This window comes from Dipteris shenzhenensis, chromosome 3, assembly GCF_047967505.1.
Source record: "Dipteris shenzhenensis isolate YYH24624 ecotype China chromosome 3, Dip_SZ_1.0, whole genome shotgun sequence".
Taxonomy (NCBI): Eukaryota; Viridiplantae; Streptophyta; class Polypodiopsida; order Gleicheniales; family Dipteridaceae; genus Dipteris; species Dipteris shenzhenensis.
In genome coordinates, this window is record NC_141598.1 from 18,338,157 (window position 1) to 18,360,785 (window position 22,629).

A 22,629-nucleotide genomic window follows, 5' to 3' on the forward strand; every position below is an offset into this window, starting at 1 on the left:
GAGAAATATTGCCTTAGTCTCCGCATCAAAATTCATCTTTTGAGCCTGAAGCTGGCTGAAAATAATATTGAATTCATTCAAGTGAGAAGCAATGGAGACCCCTTCCTTCATCTGCAGCTCAAACAACCTCTTCATGAGGTAAACTTTATTACAGGCAGTTTCCTTTACATAAGTGGCACACAGTTTCTTCCACAAATCTTCCGTAGTCTGCTCATTTACTACTGTGAAATAAACTGACTCTGTAAGATGAAGTCTAATAGTAGATTTTGCTAATGCATCCAACTCATTCCAATCATCCTCACACATATTTGCAGGCTTAGCTTCAATCCCTGCCAAGGGTTTAATCTGCTTCTTTTGAATAAGCACATCCCTTATTTGTTCTTTCCACAAAGAAAAGTTTGTCCCATCAAACTTTTTAATGCTAAAAAACTCCTTTTCAGACATGGAAGAGGATGCCATGATGCAAATGAAGCAAAAATCCCAAATGCTAGTACCTACAAGAGAGAATCACACCAAATACCAGGTGCACCCAAATGTGTATGCCACAATAGAGTGAAATATCACCAAAACTCATGTCTCAAAGCATCTGACTCATGTGCATATACTATGCATCCATATGAGCAAATCTGGCCCAAAAGAAAATGCCAACTGCAATGGCAATCCAAAATGCCAATAAGTGCCAAATGACTCAAGCATAAACACCGTCCACTGGCATATGCATTAATAATATCTCATCCAAGAGAGCATAGCACTATTAGTGCATCACCTGCAATGTGTCAAAGCTGTCCCTCAGCATAAAATAGCATCCATGTGCAAAGCGTCCATAAAAATAGCATCCCACAAGGCAATTTGGGCCTATCAACGCATCCAATAAGAACCGCAATGCATCCAAATGGCCTATAAATCATCCACTGCAACCCAATGCACACCACAAATGAGCGCACACTGCTCAAACTGCAATCAGAGTGATCTGCATAAGGTATGCTCAAGAAATCATAGTCTCACAGTAATGACCGCTACTGAAAATAGAACCTGAGATGCCTCAAAACATGGGCGCCATTGCATAATCGGACTCAGCAAGAAAATCTGCAAATATCTTTCTTCTGCCGGAACTCGAAAATCCCAACCGATGAGTGAGAAATGGGAGTCAACACTTATCCACTGCCATGTGGCATAAATCTAAGGTTTCAAAACCTTATAATGAAAAATGCATAACAGAGAGATGAAATCGAATTCACAGAGATCTATAACTCTGAAAATCCTCCACCGAATGGCGTAAGAACTGACAGGTAGGGGTTTTTGGGCGTCCGAAATGCGATGGGACAGATGGTTTCGGAAATCGTGGTCTCAATCACTGGGTCTAACACACGGACTGAAAAACGTTTTTGGAAACAGAGCTGTTTGTAAACTCCACCGGAGTGCGAATGATGAGTAACATAGAAGTTTTAGGACCTCCTGAGTCCACCGGAACTGACAGATCTGCAAATGGTTGCTCCAAACTTGAGTTCCAACACCCGAGCAGAAAAACGCAGAAACTGACACAATGAGTCAGAATTCCAATAAAATGATCCCAGATTCAAGAAGGTGTTTCCAAGCTTCTGAAGTGAAGTGGACACCAAAAGCAAGCAATAGTTGCCTCTACAAGTCAATACGGAGTCTCTGTCATTGAACGGAACAGGGAAAAGCTCAAAAAATGACTTTTTCTTTGAAAACACTTAACATGCTCTCAAAACCACTTCGCAAAACCAAAGTGACTTTTCCAAAGGTTCCTCCAAGGTCTCTACACGCTCGGATGCAAGTAAAGTCACCCACAAAGCTTCCCACAGAGCTTCTCCTTCCTCCCACAGAGCTGCTGAGCTTCAAGCATTCACGCACGCTCAGCTAGATCTCGGTCTCTGATACCAGTTGAGAGTGCTCTCAACGGAAGCAAGAACGGAAGAGGGAGAGAGAGAAACAGAGAGCCACACAAGTTTTGGTGGGTGCAGAACCACCCTAATCTTCTTTTTCATTCATTTATATATGTGTTTGAGTATTGTACATAATCGGGGTAAAGGCACAGTGACCTTTAACCCCCACAATAGCTAGATCAAGAACCTTACATATAATAATTTTTAAAATGTTAAAATTCTGTGTATATTTATTTTTGCAAATTTTTTGCAAGTGCAACTTGGAAAAACTACTTCTTATTTATTGAAAAATAAAAAGATAACACTTGAGGAAAAATATTGAAGCAAGAATTAGAAGTGTACATGTGCCAAATATATAGAAATAGGAAGACCTTGTATTTGATGGCCATGTACATCTATGGTATCTTCAAAGATGTATTCTTTTGGGATTAATTTTCATAGCGTCCCTATATATGAATAGGAAACACCCTAAGTGACATTTTGGTAGATGCAATTTTTGGTTATACCACTCAAAAAGTTGCAAATGCTATTGATCTTGCGTGAAAGACTAGTGTTAAAGAGATGATGCAATAGTAGTTTGCAAACCCTTATTAGACATGTGATGGTATGGCAATTAAGATCCATTATGGAAGAAGGGGGGGGGGGAGACCCACTATGGAAGGAAAAAAAGGGCTAATTGGCTACGTATATGTGGAAAGAATGCCTTTCATCATTCCCAATGATAGGCTATTTAACGTAAAGGAAAGAATCATAGCATTCTTACCAAAAAAGACACAACATTCATGATCCTTTTGAAGGCCAACAATGATGAGTTTTTTGTTATTTCAAGGGAGTATAGTTAAAGGAGAAGAGAGACTTAAGTATAGTCCTTGCATCATCATGTACTACACTATAGGGAGATGTGAGAATATGACATGATTTAACTCACTCATATGTTCAAGTGGAGGCCTCATCTTGACCTCAACTTTGCAACAATTGCTAATATGATATTCATGGCATCAAAATGAAGAAAATATATTCATTAAAAAAAAAGGAGTCACACAAAAAGTTTTGAGCCAATATTTGGCAACATTTTAAGCTCTTGATGCATTTACAAATATTTTAATACATGTGAGGAGATAGATAAAGAAGCACTATGTCCTAATACTTGAATAAAGCTAGGCGCAATTTGCAAGTTATTGCTTACCAACTCATGCATTCACACATGGAACCATTTTTAAACATCAACCATTAAAAATAGAATTGTTGAATGAAAGATAGGGGGAACACATGCAAGACAGAGTATGTCAATAATTTACATGACTTGACAATGCAAATAATGTTTAAAGAGAGAATATATAGGTTAAAACTTCAATTTACATGGAAATTTTATCAAGATTCCATCAATACACATTCTTTTGTGCATGCTTCCTTGTGCATGATGGGAGATCAATAGCTTCTACAATATATGAGGATTCTTAGTTTTTAATGAGTCTCATTCTTAGTGGCCATCATAATTCATTATGAAAAGATTGCAATACAACAAAATGGGAGAATGTATCCACAAATCTTTGGATTAGTTGTGTATATGTAGATGCACAAGTAGGCGTATGTGTGCGCGCGCGAGCGAGCGAGAGAGAGAGAGAGAGAGAGAGAGAGAGAGAGAGAGAGAGTTATTATTTGTGAATTGGGGAAGCAATGTGAAAAATTAAAATAGAAGAGTATGGTACCCTTAGAATAGAAGAGTATGGGAAAGGGGCCAAGCCACACGACAACAAAAGCACTGGGACACTAGTCTTTCAAAAGTGTTCATAGAGCACTCCCTAAAAGGAAGTGTTAACAAATAAAAGAAAAATTAGGGTCTTTACACATTGAGGCTCCACCTGCCATAGACACTCCTGAAAACCAATGGGAATAAATTAAACCTATGGCAAGCACTTAGGGCTTTACACAGCCCACCACACTCTCCTCCTTACGTCTTGCTTGGTTGCCAAAATTTGCCGATCCATGGGGCAATTATTGCAACCAATGGGTTAAAATTTTAATGCATTTATGGGCGGGCAGTGTATAGGCAAAGGCTTTGCCTAGGACCACATGCCCGTCCCATTTTTTATGTGCACTAACTTTGGGTGGCTTTGGGCGGTCTCTAAAGACCTTTAAAATCATGAGATGTTTGTGCCTTTCTTTGCCAGGTCTTATTGAAGATTCACACTTCTAAGAAGGGAAATTGGGAATATGAATTTTATAAACTCTTTGATTTTATGTGATTGTTCCAACTTTCTCCATCCTCCATCTTTTTCTCTTCTCTCTCTCCCCCCCCCTCTCTCTCTTTCTCTCTCTTCTCTCAACTTTCATTCACTCTCTTCCCCCTTTTCGGTACACCATCTCCACACACATCGAAATTCATCTTCTTTTTCACTTTTTGTATTTCGGGGAGGCCTTATGAAGGATTGAATATCATTCACCTTGTTCCGCTTTTTAGTATTTAACTCTAGAAAAAATTCAAATTTTCTAGAGTTGGGGGGACATAGTACACCTCATCTTTAAAAAAATGGATTTTTGAAGTTAGACTTCCGAGCTTCCTTACTCTTGGCAACTCATTTGTTTCAGAGCATGGGGGGAGAGAGAAAGATACAATGAGCTGAATAGGCTGCTGTTTTTTTTTTGTGAGGAGGCCTCAAAGGGACAAAGTTTCACGTGGGAGTGGGCGATGCAACAGAGTCGAGCTCATGAGTGAGAGAAAGAGAGAGAGAGAGAGAGAGACGTAACAATGGGAAACACAATCAAAGGAGGAAATGGCTGCTGTTATTTCTGAGGCTCTATCCATAGCTTTTGAGAGAGAGAGAGAGAGAGAGAGTATTTGTGAGGCGCTGTTGTGTGTGTGTATGTGTGTGTGTGAGATTGGGAGAATTTTGGAAACACGATCACAGAAGGAAATTGTTTATGCTGTTGTTGTTAGACTCTATCCATAGCTTTTTTGTGTGAAAGAGAGAGAGAGAGAGAGAGAGAGAGAGACACAGACACACACACACACACACAAAAGATTGTTTGTGAGGCTCTATCCATAGCTTTTGAGAGAGGGAGAGAGAGAGAGACATAATTCTGGAAACACGATTAAAGGAGGACATTGTCTGTGCTGTTGTTTGTGAGGCTCTTACTTTACCAGTGTGGGAATATGCAACTCTCTCATTGAGACTCATCGTTCAGAGAGGAGAGGAGAGATCAGAGCAACTCTATTCAGAGCTCAGAGCAAGCCATATAGTAGCGAGATGAACACCTTACTGGCACACAATCAATCGTCCTCCCATTCACATTCTGCATTTCATTACACCAGCATCTTTCCAATCAACTCACTCTGCATGTGCTATCAACCCAGCTTCATGCTCAATAGATTTCTAATTGTTGCAGTCCACCTCCGAAATTGGGCGGTCGCGAGGACCTTCTCAAGCGCCTACCACACGATTGTATTTTAGCGTCAATGAAGAAACAGTAGACGTAAAACTGTTCGTTCGTTCTTTCATGTTCTTGTCGATCCGTTCCGTGTAGAGAATCATCATGGAGGTTGCTTTTTGGAATTCTTTTCCCTGAAGCGGAAAGCTTCATGGGTATACTGGAAAGCAATAAGACAAAGAGCTCCAATCTCTATCAGCCCTTTCGCCCGATCCAAGGCAAAAACAGCTGAGGACGAATTATCGACCGCCAGGGCCTCGAGAAGCAGCCCGTTGGAGTGACACAGCTTACTTATGGGGTCACGTTATTCCTCGCACTATTGCATATGCGTGGGATTCAGAGTTCCCGGTCTAGGAAATGCAGTCCAGCTTTCTTGATCTGCAAAATTTTGGAAGTTCTCAGCTTTTTGGATCGCCAAAATTTAAGTTGTTCATTGAGGGAGTTCGTTTTTACTGAGTCCAAGCCATCGATTGGGGAGCTACACGCATATAAAGCTAAATGGCGTCCTGCTCTCAAACAGTTGTATGTTGTTCGTCAGCGTCTTGGGCATAGACTTAGGCGCAGCAGTTAAGATGGAAGTGGAAACAATGCCCTCTATGTGGCCAACGCATCTGCCTAGAAAGGCTGAGACAAATTATACGGTTAGCCAAATTGACTCAGACAATGGACTATTTGAAGAGGCTAATGCAGCCCCATTAGATGGTCATCCAATGATTGACAAAGAGCGGCTTGTGGAGCTAGTTAGATCTAGTCAGAAGGGCCTAGGACAGCTCACTAGTCTGGCAAAGCAGTGGAAGATTACGCAAGTTAATGCTTTTCACCACCTGCAGAAAGAATTGCATGATCTAACCCACGAACGACTAGAATCATGCCTGAAGCATCAGGAGGTGCTGCAGAACTTTGAGAAGGATGATACATATGGTATCGCAATACTGGAGCACGAAGTCAACGAAAGCAAGAGTTTGGATAGAGAAAGTGAGTCCATAGAGCTCTGGAAAGGCCGTGCCATGTATTTGAATCAACTTTTGTCGGAGAGCTTACAAAGGGAACAAATACTGGTGACGAGACTTCGAGAGACTACATGCACACACTCAAAGACACAAATTTTAGAACAATTAAAGCAACAGCTGTTAAGAGCTGACAACGTCTTGCATTCAATTCTGAAAAATGGTCCCGTAGCCATTGCTCATCAGGTAGTCCTTGTAGCCTCCTTTACTTTGATACTGTGGAAACACAAGTTGACTCTTTATTTTAGAATGTATGCACAAAAATAAGTGATTGATGTAAGTTAGGATTCTCTTTTAAGACGTCAAATGAATACTAAGCTGAACTGCAAAAGGAAAAATTTTACAGTAACTCTTTGCCTACAAAAGGCTATCTGTGGTAAAAAAGATAGTGCAGCCTCTTTATTTGGATAGAGGGCTAAAGTGGTTTTGAAAAATGAACGAGGTGAAATATTTAATTTATGTTGACCAAAGTTTTGCACAATCCAAGTGTAGATACAGGCGGTTTTGTTTTCCTTGTACATACCAAGGCATCCACTATGTACAGTTATCTATAGTAGATAATGTTCGTCGTTCCTTCTAAACAGCTTTGTTGAAGTGACGAAAACACATAGCTTTTAGTTTAGCTCACCCTCCAACGTTGACATGTGGTCAACACATGGTCATCATGTGGCACATGGTTGGCATGTAACTGCTTGAGAGTGTCTCTATATCTGCAACACACATGTTTGATGAGCACGTAAAGTAAAGAAGTTTGTAACTCCACCCCCAACCCCACTGTGTGAGCTCCTGGGCTATTCTATCAGTGTTCCACTGTGTGTATACCTTCTGTTGTGATTTCTAACAACCACCTTCATTGCGATCAATGGGAAATAAGTACCAGTGGTCGCTGGTAGTAGGGAAAGAGTGGTAGGTAGTAAGGAGCAAAAGACATGCCAAGGTAGGCGGTGCTGCAATTGGGATTTGAGTAGGAGCAATGGGAAGTAGTATTGGAGTAGAAGCAGTAGCAAAGCTAGAAGAGAATAGAGGAGTACACACTAGACTAGAACTCACACTAGAACATACTAGAACACACCAAACTGACTCAACTTGGCTTCATATTCTAACACCTTGTTAATTCTTCATTGATTTTGAAAGTAGTAAGGTAGTGGTGTTACATTCTGCTTGCTGTCCCTGTCCCAGATCCTTCTATCTTAAAAATTATGGCATGCTTCAAATTAATTTAGTTTTTCCTTTTTGTTTGGTTGCTAGGACAAAGAGCTGTGCTATCGATTCTACCTCACTCATCAACCAGGATTCACTGATAAGGTGACAACATAGATTTGGAATTTGCATTGACTCAATTGCTAATACAAGCTTAAGAGGCATTTATGCACTTTTTTTATAAAACTCAAACATAGAGTGTGAATGGTGATGTCTGAGAAGGAAATGTGACTTTGGAAGTGTTCTGAAGATAAGTTGTTTTATGCTTTCAGAATATCATCGGGAAAAAGGACGATGAAATGTTTGTGGGGGTCGGGCTTAAGGAACTTGTGGATTTCAAGCAGGATATTTTACAAAAAGCAGTACCAATGACTCGGGAGCTTAATCTTGAAACAAAAGTGTTTGGAAATAAGTCATTCCTGATAGCAGCTGAGCCAGTGTTGAATAAAAATGGAGAGACTATTGGCTTGAATTATGTCAGTCTCGATATTACTGATCAGGTATGAGTCCTCATCTGTAATTCATTTGAGAAATCATATGTCCATTGGCATGTTAATCTCAAATACACGTATGTTCTTGGAGGTATAGGGTCAATGCCCCACATGTAAGCCCCCAAATGAGGAGAGCTTAGGGGCTTGACACCTCATCATGTAAGAATCATAATCAACAATGCTCATGCTAGAGGAACAAAAATGAGCAACAGGGTGACCAAGTCGGCCGAAGTACAGAAGTCCACCTCTCAGATAATAGAGAGAGCTCTCACCAAGAATCCCGACACACCAAGGCGAGCTCGTAGTTCAAACCTCTATCTCCACTGACACTCTCCTCTCCTTCCCTGTACGAATGATCATCCAAATGATGACCCCCTCCTCTTCACCCCCACCTTCATCGGGCTCTCCTTGCTGGAAATCTCCTCTGTCTTCCTTAGCCGTTATGCCACTCCGTCTCTTGATAGCTTCGGCGACTTTTTGACTCTCAGCCTCTCCTGGTTGGTGCGGCGTAACTACTGGATAATAAACATCCTAGCGCTTTAATGGGCTCCATGTGCACCTCTTAGTGCGTCTAACTGGTAGTGAGCTGGACCGGGTGAGATGACGTCCATTGACATAACTGATCCTTCACCATGTGCACCACCATGTGCTTTGGTAGACTAGGTGAAACACCCAGAACTGCTTACTCCTAGCTTTACATTGAATCACGGGCACAGGCACAGGAAATCACCTCCCAGCCGATCTCAGTGGTAGTTAGCTTTCTTACACAAAAAAATCTTACGTTGAAGCTCTTGCTTACTAAATTTCCACCAAGCTCCAAAATTCCCTAGATGGATCTAGTATGCCACATGTCTTCATTTTAGGGTCCCTCCTTAATGCATCTTTCACCCCTCTCTTGGGATATCATTACAACCATTTGCCCCTTGGCACATTTCATGCATTTAGGTCCCTTAGCCTTAGATCCACCTAGTCTAGTGCCATCATCCATGTCACCCTCACCAAGGACCTTGACCTTGATTCCTTTTTTATCATTTACATGAAGCCCAAACAAATATAATACAAACATTGATCCTTTAAAGGAAAATGTCGACTGACCCTTCCGAGGTCATGTTACCTCGACTTGAGCGTAACATTCCTTCCCTCTTCAGGCATCAGCGTCCTTGATGATAAAGTTTGGGAACACTCTCCGTAACTGATATACGGATTCCCTGGTAGCTTCTGATAGAGGTAAACGATGCCATGCAACCAACACCGTGGGTATCTTCCGATTGCGTACTTGCATTGTTCCTCGGTCCAGGATTCCTATTGGTTCGCGTCTTGCATTATCCTCTATCTTCTGAAACAAAACAACACCCTCGATTAGCGAGTCACCTGTATGCAAAAATTTCTTTAAACGAGAAACATGAAACACTGGGTGCACCTTACAACCCAGTGGCAATTCTAATTTATAGGCTACCTTGCCTATTCTTTTAAGAATTAACCATGGCCCACAATATCGAGGTGATAATTTAGCACACTCTCCTGTAGTCAAAGACTTAGAGTGCCAAGGAACTTTGAGAAAAACTTTTTCTCCTTCCTTAAATTCTCTAGCGGATCGGTTTTCATCCGCATACGCCTTAGCTCTATCCATAGCTTGGCGGATGTTAGCTCTCACAAGTGCTAGCATCTCCCGCATCTGAACCACAAAGTTCGCGGCACTAGGCACTTTCTGAGGTATTCCAACTATAGTTGGATTCGCTGGTCTATAACCATAGTTCAGCTCAAAAGGACTGAAGTCTGTAGAGGAATGTTTTCTATCATTGTAGGCAAATTCTAACAATGGCAACCACTTGTCCCATGTATGTTGCCTCAATGACACACATGCTCTAAGCATATCCTCTAAAATTTGGTTGATTCTTTCCGTCTGACCATCCGTTTCTCGATGATCCCCACTACTCATTCCCAACTCAGTCCTTAGTGTCTCAAACACCGCAGTCCAAAATTGACCGGTAAATTTGACATCCCTGTCTGACACTATGGATTTGGGTAATCCATGCAAACGAAATATATGTCTAATAAACAAATCCGCCACTTGCGGGACACTAATAGAATCTCTAGTTGGAATGAAGTGAGCCATCTTGGTAAGACGATCAACCACCACAAGGATAGAATCATATCCACCTTGTGTCGTAGGCAGACCTACAATAAAGTCCATGGAAATGCTCTCCCACCTACCCAGTGGTATCTCCAAGGGCTGTAAAAGTCCGGGTGGCTTCAACCGCTCTGCCTTACTTACTTGACACGAAAAACAACGTGTCACATATTCATGAATATGCTTTTTCATCTTTGGCCAAAAGAAATCTCGCTTGACGAGATCATATGTCTTCTTGACTCCTGGATGTCCCGCACATGGGCTATCATGGCATTGTCGAATGACTCTCTGCCTGAGATCATTCTGATTAGGTACTACTACCTTGGCATTTCTTTTCAGCATGCCATCCCTTATGGTATATCTTGCATAAGTTTGGCCTTTTCTGGATGCCAGGTCATCCTTTTCCCCGGGTTTGAATACATGAGCCTTAGGCCAACGGCTGTGGACGAACTTGTCCACCTTTTGAGTTTCTCTAATCTCGGTCATTACAGCACTCTCTAATACCGTGAAACTCATATTATGCATAATGCGTGACAATGCATCAGCAACTTTATTATCCTTCCCTCTTCGGTACCGAATCGTCAAGTTAAACTCCTGCATGAGTTCTGCCCACCTAGCTTGGCGGCCTCTCAAGTTAGGTTGTTTATAAAAATGTTTTAGAGTATCGTGATCAACATCAACATAAAACTCTCACTCATACAAATAATGTCTCCATGTTTTCAGAGCATGGACAACAGCATACAACTCTAATTCATGAGTTGGCCAATTTCGTTGAGAGGGAGAAAGCTTCTTGCTTTCAAAGGCTACTAGCCTTCCCTCTTGGAGGAGAACTGCTCCTACCGCAATGCCACTTGCATCGGTTTCAAGGAAAAACGGTTTCTGGGGATCAACTATTTTTAACACCCGTCCTGAGACCACATCTTATTTTATGGTGTTAAAACTTTCCTGTTAATTCTGTCCCCATAAAAAAGGTACTTTATCTGAGGTTAGATCAGTCAATAGCGATACTATTCGGAATATCCTTTGATATGCCTTCGATAAAATTGGACAAATCCCAAGAATGATCGCAAAGCAGTCAAACTCTGAGGGATTGGCCAAGTCAGTATCGCAGCCACTTTCTTTGGATCCATTTCTACCCCCTCAGGAGTAATTATGAATCCTAAATATTCAAGTCTTATCATACATAGTATAGTTTTCTTTTTATTTACATAAAGACTGGCCTTCCTCAAAGTACTGAACACTATTCTTAAGTATTCGTAATGCTCAGCAATACTTTTGCTAAATATAAGAATATCGTCAATAAAGTGTACTACAAACTTTCCGATATACGAACGTAGTAAATCATTCATAAGCATGACGAATGTAGCTGGAGCATTGGTAAGTCCAAAGGGCATTACCAAAAACTCATAATGTCCAAACCTGCTTCTAAAAGAGGTTTTATGCACATCCTCGGCTCTAATACGGATTTGATGGTAGCCACATTTAAGATCTATCTTACTGAAAATTACGGCCCCATGTAATGCATCTAGCAAATCATCGATCCGAGCCATCGGATACCTATGCTTAATCGTGATATTATTCAATGCTCTGTAATCTATACAGAGGCGAAAAGTATCATCTTTCTTCTTCTTTAATATCGTGGCGAAGCAAAAGGTGAGAAACTTGGTTGAATTTGTCCCAACTTGAGGTATTCTTCCAGTTGTCTTCGTACCTCCGCCTCTTCGGTAAAACTCAACCTATAGGGAGGTCTATTTACAGGTTCTGTCCCTAGGATTAGTTCAATCTTATGCTGAACATTCCGCTCTAGAGGTAACCCATAAGGTAGCTCATCCCTAAAACAATCAGAGAACTCCTCTGCTATTTGATCAGCCAGCTTGGCCATCTCTCCATTTTAAGCAACATCAGTGCTAGCCGAAGAATCATTAATCGGCTCTACCGATGCTGTACAAAGAAACAAAAACCCTTCTTGAGCTTTTCGAATTTCGATTACGGAAACCAACGGTCCTTGAGGTATATCTTTTTCACCTCGTAAGACATACAGCACATCATTCATCTTGAATTGATAAATGTGCTTTTTTCAATCTATGGCTGGATTCTTCCTAGAATGCCAAGCCTTACCCAGGGCTATGTCTGCATGAGCAAGCTTTGTCATTTCAAAATCAAGCTTCTCAGCATAGTCTTGAATTCGAAGCTCCAACTGGGTAACCCTTTGGTCCCATACTTCAGTTGAACTTCCATCTGCCATTCTGACTGTATATGCATAGTCAGATGGGCTAGTCATTAGTTTCAGCCTCTTCACAAGCTTGGAGTTAATTACATTATGCGTTGACGCTGAGTCAAACAACACAATGACATCATGATTAGCTACTTACCCTTTCATCTTAATTAACTCCGTATCATTAAAGGTTGTATACCCCGTTGGTGCGGGCTTTGACAGGACATCATCAGGTGCACTAGTTACTAACTTAGCAACAGACACACATAACAAAACATGTACTGACCTTTGAGAAGATCCCGCTAGCTGAATCTGCATCTGCATCTATTCTGCTCTGGGACTTCCCTCCATTTCCACGTCGCATTCTGAGATCACCATCTCAGCCATCTGACGATCTTTGTTTCGTGGACAATCTTTCCACTGATGAGGCTGAAGGCATCCAAAACACAAGCCTTCTCTCCTCGCTTTTTCTCTTTGCTCTGGGTTTAAAGAAGACTTCGACCAAGCCCAGGCTGCCATTGGTGTTACTTTTCTTTTCATTCCAATGGTGGTACTTGATGTAGGAGTCTCAACTGGTTTCGCCTGCTTGGCTTGACCACTAGGCTGTGAGACACTCCCTTTGCTAATCCACTTCTTCTTAAACCCAGTTTTCTTCGGGTACCCATACTGAGTCCCAACCTGCACAAACCCACTTGGTCTGTTTCCTTTTGCATCCTCATAGTTCAGGGCTCCGGTCATTGGGATTCCTTCTGACAGGGCCTCCCTTTCAGCAGGTGTGGGGATCGTTTCACCTGTTGAGTTTCCTGCCCTCAGCAGGAGTGTTTCGGCCCAGGGGAAGCTGGTCTCCTCTACTAGGTCAGGTAAGCCTTTCCATCCAACATCCTCCTGTCGATGAGGATAGTCAGCTGGAACATACAGGGCCTAGGCGGAGTTCCACACCGTTGCTGTAGGCAGCTGATTCGGAACCAGCTTCATCCAGGCGTCATTGGAGGTGCTATTGATATCCTTTTTATCCAGGAACACAAGCTGGATGCCAGTTATTGCTCTAAGTCTGGCAAACTGCTTTCAGGACATACCTTCTGGTCGCCTGCTATGGGCACAAGGGGAGGTACTTGCATTTTGGTCTCTCTTTCTATTCTCCCCTTGGTTGCTGGTCATGGTATTATCTCCCCTTCTAGAGCTCAATGGATCAATATTTTGATTGGAGGGCGTAAGATTGGTCTTCTCAATCTTTATGCTCCCAACAACAGAGGGGAGCGGATCTCCTTTTGGAAGGAGTTACTCTCTTGGGCCCCCATTGCAGATTCTTGGATCATTGGTGGCGACTTCAACATGGTTGAGTTGCCTTCAAACAAAAAGGGAGGCAGACAGGGTGGAATTCATTCTTTGGAGAGGGCAGCCTAGGATGCCTTTCTCTTTCAGTTCAGTGGCAGAGACACTTGGTTGGATGATGCCTTTCATATTATGCCACAGTCACTCCTGTACTCTTGGTCGAACAGGAGAATACACATGCCCATTCATGCACGGATTGACAGATTTTATGTAGACGATTGGGCACTTGACAGAGGAGGATCTGTATGCATTTCTACTGGGGTCTCCACCTCAGATCATTTTCCAGTGGTGTTGCAGATTCTTGAGCCTCATCGGAGAGGACGCTCTACCAGTGTCAGGATTTCGGATGCTTTTTATGCAGAGGAGAGCCTCACGGAGGATATTTTACAGATTTGGGTTTCTCACATACAGGGTGGAGCTGTCCATCCATCTCAGGTAGCTGCAGCCTTATCCGGAATTAGTGACTATTATCATTCAGTCGCTGATTCTAGGAGACGTGAGATTCTTAGATGTGAGATTGGTATACGCCAGCAGTTAGCGTCCCTTCAGAGGGAAGAGCAGAAGAGGCCCACAGATGCTTGGATTCAGGAGCGCCTTGCTGCAGCAAGGGCTCATTTGCAGACATTGTTGGATCAGAGAGCAGAGTATGCCTTTCATGCACGGGAATCCTTTTGGATTCAGATGGGTGGCAGGGTCAACAAACACTTTTTCTCTACTCATGGGCCCAGACATAGTAGAGATAGTGTTTCGCAGCTTGTTGGCTCAGACGGGGTGTTACAGTCAGATCCTGATGCTGTCATGCGTGTAGATTCAGATTTTTTTGCATCCCTTCTTACTGCAGATCTAGGCACACAGGCCATTGATGATGCCAGAGAGGTTATTTCGCAGTGTATCCCTGTATTGGTGAAGGATGAGATGTATGTTTCTCTGGATGCACCTTTCATTTATGCAGAATTCAAGACTGCATTACTTGCCCTTCACAAGGGCAAGTGCCTAGGTTCAGATGGACTTACCCCCTCCTTTTTTATTACTTTTTGGGAGCAAATTGGTGATCACATTACATCAGCCCTGCAGGGCGTGTGGGACTCAGGTGAGATGCTGGACTCACTCACAGATGGTCTCATTCATCTCATCCCAAAGGGGGGTAATAGGAATCTTGTGTCTCAATGGAGACCCATCACTCTTTTGGGAACTTTTTACAAGATTTTGGCGAAAGCCATCAGTCTGCGGCTACAGGTTTTTCTTCCAGATTTGATTCATGACACGCAGACAGGGTTTGTGCATGGCAGAAGTATTTTTTATAATATTTTCTCATTTTGGGAGGCCTCAGAATGGGCCATGCAGAGCCGCCAGAGATTGGCCATTCTACTCTTGGACTTTGAGAAAGCTTACAATGGAGTAGACTGGGATTTCTTAGAGGGTACTCTATCTCGCTTTGGTTTTTCAGATGCATGGATTAGAGGAGTATCCTCTCTCTACAGATCAGCCCATAGCCAGTTGCTCATTGGGGGGGTGACAGGGGGTTTCAGATTTCCAGATCCGTCCGCCAGGGATGTCCTCTTGCCCCGTTTCTTTTTCTGTTTGTGGCGGAAGCTATGAGTATCTACATTAGATCTCAAGCTGATATTTATGGGCTGAGGCTTCCTATCCGCCGGGAAGAAGAGCTCCTGGATAGTGAGTTGGCAGATGACACGGCTGTTTTTTTGGATGCCTCCCCCAGGACACTCACTTCCTTCCGGACAGCCTTGGATTTGTTTTGCACGGCTGCAGGTGCACACATTAATTGGCATAAATCCAGTGGTTTTTGGATTTCCGAGGATGACACCCCGGATTGGGGTAATGATATTGGCTTCACTTGGGTACAGAGGGGCTTCTCCGTCAGATATTTGGGCTGCCAGGTTGGGGTGGGCATCTCTCCCTCACAACAGTTTGCTCCGGTGTTGGAAAGCATTAGAAGAAAGCTCCTTTTCTGGAGCTCAGCCAAACTTGACTTGGCCTCCAGGGTGGTGGTGGTTGTATGCTCTTGTTGGTGCCACTCTAGGGATTGTATCACTCAACTTAAGAGGCTTGTACGAAACTTTTTATGGAGTGGTCTAGATGGCACAGCTGATGTTACAGACAGGGTGGCTTGGGAGACCTTGATTCTTCCTACAAGAGAAGGGGGTTTGAATATCATCGACCCAGATCTACAGTGCAGAGCTTTACTCTGCAAGTTCGTTGTGAGAGGGCTTATGCCATGACAAGAGCCTTGGAAGGATTTTTTTATCAAATGCATACAGTCTCGTACTTCAGGAGAGGATTGGACACACAGTACTAGATGGGTTTTCACCATAGCCCACCTCAGGTCTCCCTCTTCCCCTCTTATGGTTGCTATCCTGAAAGCATGGGCCAGCTTCAAGAGTACTCTTCGCAGGATTCCCCCATCCACCCGTGAAGAGATTGAAAGGCAGCCTATCATGTGGAATGACAGGATTTTGGATGAGCTTGGCAGACCACTTGGAGCTTCTCCTTACATGCAGTGGCCAAGATGGGAGAGGGGCCCTGCATCTACAGTGGGAGCATGGGAAGCCTTTAGGAAGCTTCCTGCAGACCAACAGGCCCAGATGGTTCTTAATCTCAGAGGGAGTGCAGGGAGAGTCCAACAAATTGATGCAGCCTTGCCCTTGGATTGGGTAGACACAGATGACTTGCCTATTACTTGCTCCACCTGGATGGGGGCATTTTCCAGATTGGGAGTTCCTTTACAGGTGATTGCTTTTCTTGACCCACATGAGGATGCCTTAGTATTTGATGTTTCTTCGGGGGGCAGGCTGTCCAGATCCACAGACGATATCTTGTCGGAGGTACCGTTTCAGCCAGTCAGGATAGTGGGCTTCATGGAGCATGGCTCTCTTTCACAGTGGTACTTGGATCCTGACCCGCTTCTCCTCGCCCTTGGCTCATGGAGGCTGTGGCTCTATGGAGGTGTCCCAATTAAGTTTTTGCAGTGGGACCCTGGGGAATGGGAATGGATAGATGAAGGGCACCGAGAGAAGGGCATCCCCTTCTTTCGTTACACGGTCAGTAATGCTAGGAAATTCCAGCTCGGCTCTAGGGGTTGGAAGCCTACCAGAGCTCCTCATTGGGAGAACTTTCAGATTTCTGTTGACTTGCAGAGAATTTTTTGGCAGAGGCTCTGGAAATCCCACCGGAATAGAAAAATCACTCTCTTCTTTTGGCTTTTTATTCATGGTGGGATAGCAGTGAACAATTGGAGATCCAAGTTCGGAGCTGATCCTTCTTGCCCTCGCTGCCTTTCTGCTTTGGAGACAATACATCACTGCCTATGGGATTGCAGACAGGCGAGAATCATATGGAAGGGGATTGCAAGACTTTTCAGCACTTTTGTTCGCCTACCTTTCTATATGACTTGGGGATCAGTGGCTTGGCTTACTCTTTCAGGGCCCCAGGTATTTTTTGAGAGACTTGACTCCTCTTGGGCTCTTTACATCCGACGACACCTTGTGGAGTCGTGCTCTCTAGAGGATGTTCCAGCCACTCTTTTCAAGGCTGCTCACTCCTCGGTCGACTCTCCATGGGAGATCCTAGCTAGCATTGCAGCATGGCACATTTGGAGAGCCAGGTGCACTGAGGCTTTGGAGGATTCTCAGGTTCACCCTTCTCAGATCTTGGCCAGTACATCTTGGCCAGTACTTGGACAGATACGATACACACTCTGATGGCCATTTGGGCGACCATGCAAGGATCATCTCGAGCAGCCTCCTCCAGGAGAGTTATTTTTCTCAGAGATTGGAGAGACTCTCCCTTCTTTGGTGAGACTTCTACAGGGTTGAGATGGCATTTTCAGCCTCAGCCTTGGTTTCTTTCTACCTCATTCCTCTGAGGTGTTTTTATTACATGCTTAGCATGGTGTATTTCCGCACAAAGCTTGCTCTAGCGGGTTTCTTTCTTACTTAATAGAAGTCTCTTTTTTGAAAAAAAAAAAAAAGAGTGACCAAGATGTGAACATATGTGAACACGATGCGACTAGGTATGACCAAGGTCTAACAACTTGGCATGTTGCTGAGGTGACCTGATGTGACCCAGGTGTGACTCTTGGTGGGAGTCCCGGAGACTTTGAGTACAACAAAGATGGTCAACCAAAGAGCTATGTATAATCATCTTGGTAGTGGCCGTACTCACCGCAACTATAGCGCATGATTAGTCTACAAAGGTTGGGCCTCCCTATACCTTGTCCTCCCCGACCTCCTCGAAAACCACCTCGTCGACCGCATGGGTAGTATGGTCCATACCCACCTCTCGAGGTAGGTGGCTGGTACGGTGCATAATACGGTTCAAAAATATGGGGCCCAACCTGACCGGGTGTAGAAGCTTGAAGCAAAGGGAGATTAGGAAGTAGTAGACGTGGAACAGTAGAAGGGATAAGTGGCTGTGATGCACTTACAACAGTGGGAGGTACGGGTACTTGGTTGGTGTGGCTTTTTGGACTGCAACAACTAGGGGTTCTCTACTCAGATACTAAGGTAGAGGCTTCCTTATCCCCTTAAGGTATGTACATTCGGAGGCATCATATCCTTGAATTTCACAAAAGGTACAAAAGGAGGCAAAAGTCAATACCTTATGCTTAAAGGGGACATTCCTAGTGACCATGACCAGATCCTTTGCACTCGATGCTCCGGAGACCACTTCTGACCTAGGTTTCGAAGGAGGAATGCCCCTGCTTCTATATTTAAGTCCTTTGATTTCTTCCAACTCCTTGAAATGCTACCGTTCTGATGATCCCTCATCTCTTGGAAGCTTGGTGGGTGACAGTTGTGGTGCTGCAAAACTTAGTTGAGACCATTCTATCTTCACGGCTTCCCTCAGAAGGTCTTGCAGGGAGGCATGCTCAAGATTTTTATTGCAATGGAGGCAGGTAATGCCTTCAAGAACCACACCTTCAAGACAACACCATTAGGTGGACTAGCATCTTAGCAACCAATACCCTCATTCGAGTGTACATTTCATAGATGCTCTCTCCCAGCTTCACCATGTCTATGGACAACCCTTGGACAGTCATATGTTCCAACTTTTCTAGCTTGAAAGTCTTGTAGGTCCATCCAAGTTTATAAATGATTACCACATGTCAGCTGCATCCTTCAAAGATGATGGAAAGATGTGTAAAAAGGCATGCTCATTATCCACACCCGTAGCTTGTTAAAGATAGTGTAAATTGCACTATTGCAGTCCAAACAGACATACAGAAAATGGAGCAAGCAGGATTAATCTACCCAGTGGATTACTCCGATTGGGTCAGTGGAATTGTCATTGTACCCAAAAGAGAGACCGGCAAACTTAGAATATGTGTTGACTATCGGAGTTTGAATGCTGCAACACGACGTGATAGGTTCCCCCTTCCCTTCACAGATAGAGTGTTGGAGATAGTGGCAGTACATGCTTTATACTCATTCATGGATGGATATAGCGGGTACAACCAAGTCCGAGTGAAAGAACAAGATCAGCCCAAGACTACCTTTGTCACTCAATGGGGAACATATGCCTACCGAATGATGCCCTTTGGACTAGCCTTGTTCAGGGGGAAATTTTTGAATTTGCATCGGTTTATGCCCCCCAATCTTCTCGTGATAGAGCTTTGATCTGGGCTGCTATGCATACTTATCCATGGCAACAACATGCCTTCATTTGTGATGACTTTAATAATGCCCCTCAATCGGGTGACAACACTTCAGGCCACACTCATATGTTGGCTTCTGAAACACATGCATGGTCTGATTTTTTGCTTCAGTTGTGCCTAGTTGATCTTTGGAAGGAATTACAGTCCATGCTTCTGAGCTATATCTTTTAGCATAATGCTCAATCTTCTTATCGGGCACGCTTGGACAGATGGTATCAGATTGATTCACGGCATTGTGATGCCTTTACTTGTCAAATTTGGGTTGATCATGCTTTCACACATTCGGATCATGCTCCTCTTTGGTTGAGGCTTTCCTTACATGAATTTCCCACTGACAGATTGCCGTGCCGAAGGCTTTTGCTGATTAATAATAGTTATCTGGAGCATGCTGACTTTAAAGCCTTGGTCTCTGATGCTATTCAGCCTCTCTCTCGTCAAATACACATTGGTTTGGATTATGCCTGGCAGGCTTTTGTTGCTCGGATGCAAGCAGTTATTCGAGATTATGGCAAATCCTATATGCAAGCCACAAGGGAGACTGTAGCACATGCCAAATTTACTTGTCAGAGTTTGACTGAGCTTGCTCATCTTCGCCCTTTGTCTTCAGAGGAAAGCATGCTCTTATGTGAGGCTCAAGTCTCTCTTCAATCCAATGATCGCAGAAAGCTTGCTAAATGGGAAACTCGATCCAGACAACGGGCATTTTTGGATAAAGGCTGCTCTTTCAAGTAATTTTTTAAGAGTTTACACTACAAAAGACAGGCTGCTAATATCTGTCGGATCCGGATGCCTGATGGCTCTTGGTCAACATCTCGTTCAGAGCTTGCTGATTTATGTGTGCAGCACTTATCCACTCATTTTGGGCATGTGGATACTCTTTCTCCTCGGGTCGTGTCTGCACGTCAGCTTCTTTTGCAACATATTCATCCAATTCTGTCTGATGCTCAAGCTTGAACATCCCTTCACTGAAAGGGAATTGTCTGATGCTGAGATCCTGTGGCAGATGGAAATCTCCAGGATGGGATGGTCTCACTGTTGAATTTTTTCTTGCATTCTGGGATCTTCTTAAATTCACCTTGCTGCAAATGGTAAATACAGCATGGCAAAATCAACAGATGCCTATGTCATGGAAAAAGGGTCTTCTCAAGCTGATTCCAAAAAAGCAGCTATATGTGATTCACTTGGTGATTGAAGGCCAATCACGCTCATGCCAGTCATTTACAAGATCATTGCCAAAATGGTGGTTGATCGGATTAAAGGTTATTTGCATGATGGGTTGCATCCCTCCCAATGTGGCTTTGTTCCACGTTGCCATATCACAGATAGCATTGCCAATGCTTATATTGAAATTGAATATGCCAAATACACGCAGTAGGATGTTCTACTCTTGCAAGTAGATATTGCAAAAGCCTTTAACATAGTTCAATGGGATTTTATCTCGCAAACTATGCGAGCTTTGGGGTTTGGACAAAAAATGCAGCAGGTTATTTACTGGCTTTACAGAGATAGCAATGCGGCTTGCATTCTTTCTGGGGATATCTATGATGAGTGGACTCTTCGTTGTTCGGTCCGCCAGGAATGCCCTCTCAGTGCTTTACTGTATGCCATTGCTACTCATCCTATGCTGCAATATATTGATCATCTTGTGGCTACAGGATCACTTCATGGCTTGGAATTGGATGCTAATCGCAGCATGGTTGCTCAAGCTTATGCTGATGATTCTTTCTTTACCCCGAAGAATACACCCCATGATCTTGGTGCCTTGATGCAGGCCCTCTCTGTTTATGGTTTGGCAGCTGGTCTTCATGTTAATTTTCAGAAGTCTAAGCAGCTCCCTTTGCATTCCAAAGATTGGCATAGTCTATTATGGCCCGGGGATATCATTCCACCCACTCAGTTTGTTCGTCATCTTGGTTACCCTTTGGGGTGGGAACTCACTCGCCGACAACAAACTGATTGGGTTTTGGCTAAGCTTCGGAAAAATCTTTAGTATTGGAAATTGGCAACCTGGCCTTCGTCTTCAAATAGTGCAGTCCATCCTTGTGGCATATATTCAATTTTACTTGCCATTGATCATGTTCATTAAGGCGGATCTTACATCTTTCATGTCTGTCTTTATGGAAATCTTCTGGTGATCCAAACATGGCAGAAAAAGTCTCAGGTTGCTTTCGATGCATCACATTTGTTCTCCCAAGATGCATGGTGGATTGAACATCACGGATATTCATGTGCATATTCTTGCCCACAGGGGGAAAATGTTGTTGCAATTTCTGCAAGGTGATCAGCCTTGGGCTCTTATGATTAGGACTCTGGTCACTCATATCAGTATTTCTGCATTTGGTCATTGGCAACTCAATCACTGGGATTTCTTTTTTGGCTGCACTGATGGCACTTTGCCTGGCTGCCCTTTTGTCTCCCGCTTGCTTCTTGACTAGAAGCATGTTCTTTCTCATCTAGAATGGAATGGATGGCAATCTTTGCTTGGGAATTCTTTGAGAGCTGAAAGCATTCACTGGTCGAAAGTCTTTCAGCCTCCCTTGGCTTTACAGGAACCTCAACGTTCCTACTTTGTCTCGTTTAAAGGCATTACCTCGGTTGCTGATGTTATAGATGATGCTGGTACTGTGCTTCCCTTTTCTCTAGCAGCCACTACATATGGATTGGGCTCTCATTATCGTCCTTTGTGGCGACAAATTACTTCTATGCTTTCACCTTTTGTTCCGATTCCTCCTTTGGAACTCCAGGACCAGCTAGATGATTGGACTTTGACTTCTTCAAGGTCCTCTTCTCGTCCTTTGAGGCTATCTTAGATTATTGTACCTCCATTGTATAAAATCCTTTTGCCTCAACCTTGGGTTTCAGAGAGAGGTGATTCTATTTGGCGAATGCATCGCCCAACCAAGTGGTGGAGAAAAAGATTACAACAACTTTGGGCCTATAAAGTACCGCTTCGGCAACAGGTTCTTTTGGCGAGTTCTTTTAGGAGTATTTCCATCTGGATAGCTATTAGCTCATCGACACATTGCTCCTGCACTTTGCCACAGATGTTCTGCTTCTTCGGAGACTGTGCCTCACTTGTTTTGGCATTGTCCGTGCTCTCGTGAGTTTTTTGATCTGCTTCGACAGCTTGTGTAAGTGAGATTTCCATCTATTCCGTTTGGGAAGTTCTTCTGGCTATTTGGGTTTCATTCATCCAGACCGGAGTTTCATCTTTTCTTCGTTTGGGTTCGCTACTGGGCACTA

At 43.4% G+C, this 22,629-nt stretch overlaps 1 protein-coding gene across 2 annotated transcripts in view; it reads left to right on the forward strand.

Annotated features, from left to right (window-relative positions):
* The first annotated feature begins 4,935 nt into the window (after positions 1-4,935).
* LOC147903468 (histidine kinase 5-like) overlaps positions 4,936-22,629 on the forward strand; it is a 101,092-nt gene continuing 83,398 nt past the window's right edge. For both annotated transcript variants that reach the window (XM_087399151.1, XM_087399156.1), the window contains exons 1-3: positions 4,936-6,529; positions 7,592-7,648; positions 7,816-8,043. In XM_087399151.1, coding sequence (XP_087255277.1) covers positions 5,861-6,529; positions 7,592-7,648; positions 7,816-8,043 — 954 coding nt within the window. In that variant the 5' untranslated portion in view covers positions 4,936-5,860. The remainder of the gene's footprint in view (positions 6,530-7,591; positions 7,649-7,815; positions 8,044-22,629) is intronic.